Here is a 4,419-nt window from a genome sequence, read left to right on the forward strand (position 1 = left end):
CTTATACATTTCGTGAAAGCTCCAAAAAATTTAATTGCTTTTACACATGTGATCTCTTAATATAAATATAATTTTTGTTTTGTTTTCGGTTGATTAGAATATCAAAATTATTATTTCTAAAAACTAAACAAGTATTCAAATGTTAACGTTATTGTCGGCTTACGTACAGACTTTGTTACTTGCGCCGAAGAAATGTACAAGAGTACCAGGACATGGTAGGATCCACTCGAAAATGTCCTTAATTCGCCTTAATGACTTGACACAAGATCTGTCTCTTTCCCAGCCGACTAAGAATTTACTAATTCTTCTTCTTCCCTCTTGCCTCTTTTTCCATTCGCGCTTCCTCACAGGCCATTTAACTGGGCTGTTATCAAATGTCTGATACATGGCCACAATAACGTCCCATCGAGTAATATCTCTGGCTACAGAGAACTGTTTTCCGCTGTAGTGGCACTCCATCGCCTTCTTCAATCTCTGTCCAATAAAAGTACCGAGAAATCGTGCAAACGAGGCGAAAACAATTTATTATACTCAGCTTTCTTTCCTTTGCATAATTGATAAAAAACAAATTAATAAAATTCGTATGGCTCAAATGTGACAAACACAAATTTGAAGGAATACAGGACTAATTGTAAGAGCCTTGACAGGGCGTTAGTGTCTAAATATTTTCTGCTGTTAATACTTTGTCTCATTAATATTATTATCTTCTTTATATCGTTCTTATAAAGTTTTTGTATTTACCGTTTGATTTTTTAGATATAAAATAATAATAGAAAAAATAATAATAATAATACAATTTGTTTGTTTATATAATATTACATATTCCTATATGTATAAAAATACAGTATTTATTTCCATATCTTATTACGAAAATGGGTAAATGCACAAGAGTTGGCATGAAGAGAACACTCAAACGTAGACCAAAAGAAATGTGCCCTTATTTTACAATACTTATGTACAAAAACCCAAAAGAAACTGACTGTGAACGCAGCTCTCGTAGCAAGAAGAACATAGGTACACAAAAGATAAGCAATATGCCTAAAGGATGTATACCTAAAACTGTTGACTTGAACGCGCCCGATTATTGTGTGAGGAGATTATCCGACAGGGCGCCGATTGATAATCCCCAACAGTAAGCTCATTAATTAATGAAATACATGGTCTCTCCACCATCACAGACAACACGTAAGAGCAAGGAAAAATGATTGTAATATATCCCGCAACCATAACAACCTGGGGACAAAGTTAAAGAAAATTAATAAACTTTTTAGCATATTCTTCTGTTAATACTCAAATTCATATTCGTATACATTTATCATATATTCATTCTTTCATATACTTACTAAAGACAGACAATGACATATTTCGAAACTATTATATAAGATGCAACTTGAAATGTAATAAACTGCCATTACATTGAAACAATGTTAATTTAATAAGAATTTATATATTAGTGAATGAACAAACCTCCGTGTTTAGTAGAGCACGCTATCACAATCCCTGTTATACCTATTGCCCAAAATATTCTGTGTAGTGCTACATAAATAGCAGAAACTAGAATGGATACGTGTCGCTTGTAAATTACTATTACAAATAATACGTAAACGATGCAAAGGCTAGCAAGGAACCAACATAAGATTATAACTTTCTGAAATATTGAAGTTAAATTATTATAACACGTTTTTATGTATGTTGTTACACATAATATAATTGATTAGTATATACGGAACTTGTTAGTACATATACAATAAATTTATATATTCTGTAAATATTTCAATGACAATTTTATTTAATATATTATGTAAAAGTAAAATAGATATTTTACCCTTCTCGAGACCGCATTATTATTCAATTTTATTAAAATGTAACCTGTAACCATTCCAATAATATATGGATTTATTCTCATCCATGGTGGTGTATACATCACATCTACAGGGTGAGTAACAACATTTGTGCCAGAGCTCGTGGGAAGGTAGAACGGATCGAGATGAACAGAAAAGTCCTGAACCATTTGCAATTTTCGCAATAGTTAACGAGTAATAAATTATCGAAAATCGTCGTCTTTGCCCTGCCCACTGTCCAATTCGAACGCGTGGCGAGATGTGACCGCACGGCGATCGATATTGCCAGGCGAGGGGGGGGACAGCGCGCAGTTGCCGGCGAGCTTGAGGATAAAAGTGCTGGTCAACGGGAGAACGGACACACACTTTTCCATCCGGCGAAAATATTCAGACGAGGAAGAGAATAAAGCACGAGATAGACATCTACCGGAAAAAGACCGACTGTATTATATTCAAGCATCGGTTCGCAATAAATAGTAATATCGTTATTTAAAAGAGAGACTCCACATTATTCAAATTCTGACGGTTTTTCATTCCATCACCACGGGAGAAGCATATATTGGCGAGAGGCAGTCGCTGTGCTTCTGACCCTATCATCGGCATGCTACACCATATTATACCCTAAAGCTGTTTATTTCGTAAAAATGAAGCCTTCTCCAGGTTCTTTCAATAAGTAAAAAAAATTCAGATCTCTTTCTACAGAAAGTGTGATCTTTTTCGCTCTGTGGGAAGAGCTGATTTAAAACGATGTCTGGATTACATAGCGGGTTAGTTCACCTTGACCCTATTTTGAAATATGTTATTGCGTATGTTACGTCACATTTAAGATAACTCGCAATTTACATTGCAGATCAAAGGCAGATTGCATTTTATATAACATCATTGGTTATATAAAGTATAACTTCCATAATGCGAAAAAATCGGTCTATAACTAAGATAAAGTCGTTCGGTTTGCGACGCAGTATAGTAACATATGTAATTATTGAAAATATAAGACGAATCTAATGGCGTCAGATTCTTGCGATGTCGAGATCAAGAAACAATATACCGACAATCCAAATGCTCAATCTGAAGTATCCCAGAGTTATTCCACGAAACTGAAGAGCTGCAAAAGTGTTCAAGACGAACAGATATATGACGATGACGAGAAAAATATCAAAATTCGTCAAATTGTTAAGTATCTAAATGATATGTCGTACACACAGTCATTCTTACAAGACTTTTCAAGATTATCCTTCACAAAGACGGAACCCAGAAAAGTCGTGGAACGTGAAATCAATGAAAGTGGGAACGAAAAAAGGGATCATAATAAATCCATTAGTGATGGGAAGACGTTTCGACTACTAAAGGAAGGCATCCCAAAAGCAGTGTTCCCAGCCGTGAACGTTAGCACGGACGGTGCCGCGGCGGTGGGGATGGAGTAGGGATAGTCGGTCTGCGCGCGCACGCGTGGCCAGACCGACTATCCCCACTCCATCCCCACCGCCACGGCACCGTCCGTGCTAACGTTCACGGCTGGGAACACTGCCCAAAAGTTTTCGAAAATGTTTACAAATACAATAAGTACCAAAAAGAAAAGCCAGATATTTTATATAAAATATTTTATATAAAAAAAATAAAAATAAAAAATACTTAATAAATGTCCAAAGGTTCCAATTTCTCTTTTTTTCCTGAGGCGCTCGCCATGCAAAATTCTTGGTTTCAACCAATTGAACTCGTGATCATGTAATACACGATGTTCACTATTCACAGAGTGAGAGCTTTCGTATTTTTTTATGTCATTTCTATGTTCTTTAAATCTGATCAGAAGGTGTCGTTTCTTACAAATATTTACTGTAATATTAAAAACTATAAATATCTGTAAAATCTACTTAAAAATACGTAATTTTGTTTACAAAAGTTACGTCTTTGAGACTCAATACGTAATACTTGAATTTTTTATTATACCCTTCAAAGTTTTCTAAAATAATTATATGTAATCTATAAACGGAATAAAAACCAATAAAAACAGGACCAATAAAAAATTTGATTACCGTGATGACAGACTTACAGATGATTCCAATATGACGCGTTACAAATTTTGTTCTCGAAATTGTGTTGAAATTGCTTTATGCTTATGATACCTTCTAAGATTTACCATTTCGAAAATGGCCGCATTTAGGATACTACATAACAATTAATGAGCACACTTTGTAATTCTGTTACAGCTTGTTCATGTTCTACTTTACGACAAACAGTATGTTGACGTCTTCAATGCGCAATTTTTCTTTTTTCAATATATCTCACAAATTACAATTCTACGTAAAAAAGCAAAAACCATACTTCGCATACGTTAAATACATCTTTGCATCTACATATACATACAATTAAATAATCGGAATATGTATACCCTCACGCAAAGCGATGCTTTATTTAAATTGTAGAACAGAAGAGTTAAGAATCTTAAATGCTTTATCAAATGTTACGTAAATTCTGTTTATGCAGATAAAAAGAAAAAGATACACGTAAGGTCAATCGGAGTAAAACCGCGTTATCGAGTAGTCAGCGAGTACTAGTAGAGAGTGTTGCGTCTAGTGTT

General features: G+C 34.6%; 1 protein-coding gene across 1 annotated transcript; it reads right to left on the minus strand.

Annotated features, from left to right (window-relative positions):
• Positions 1–1,052: 1,052 nt before the first annotated feature.
• LOC105570745 lies at positions 1,053–1,972 on the minus strand. The gene is made up of 3 exons (XM_012028185.1): positions 1,826–1,972; positions 1,468–1,648; positions 1,053–1,233 (listed from the first exon to the last, which is right to left on the minus strand). Exons 1-3 carry the CDS (start codon positions 1,922–1,924, stop codon positions 1,142–1,144), a joined length of 372 nt encoding a protein of 123 aa, XP_011883575.1. The 5' UTR covers positions 1,925–1,972; the 3' UTR covers positions 1,053–1,141.
• Positions 1,973–4,419: the final 2,447 nt, after the last annotated feature.

The sequence above is a fragment of the Vollenhovia emeryi genome, unplaced genomic scaffold, assembly GCF_000949405.1.
Source record: "Vollenhovia emeryi isolate VEMERY1.0 unplaced genomic scaffold, V.emery_V1.0 DF941927.1, whole genome shotgun sequence".
Lineage (NCBI taxonomy): Eukaryota > Metazoa > Arthropoda > Insecta > Hymenoptera > Formicidae > Vollenhovia > Vollenhovia emeryi.

What these genes read in the sequence shown, in the direction of transcription:
- LOC105570745 (XM_012028185.1), bottom strand. Translation starts at nt 1,924, where the DNA reads ATGTATACACCACCATGGATGAGAATAAATCCATATATTATTGGAATG. An exon ending in ATAATGCGGTCTCGAGAAGG is followed by an intron (nt 1,649 to 1,825) that starts GTAAAATATCTA and finishes TCAATATTTCAG; the next exon opens with AAAGTTATAATCTTATGTTG. An exon ending in GTGCTCTACTAAACACGGAG is followed by an intron (nt 1,234 to 1,467) that starts GTTTGTTCATTC and finishes CTTTGTCCCCAG; the next exon opens with GTTGTTATGGTTGCGGGATA.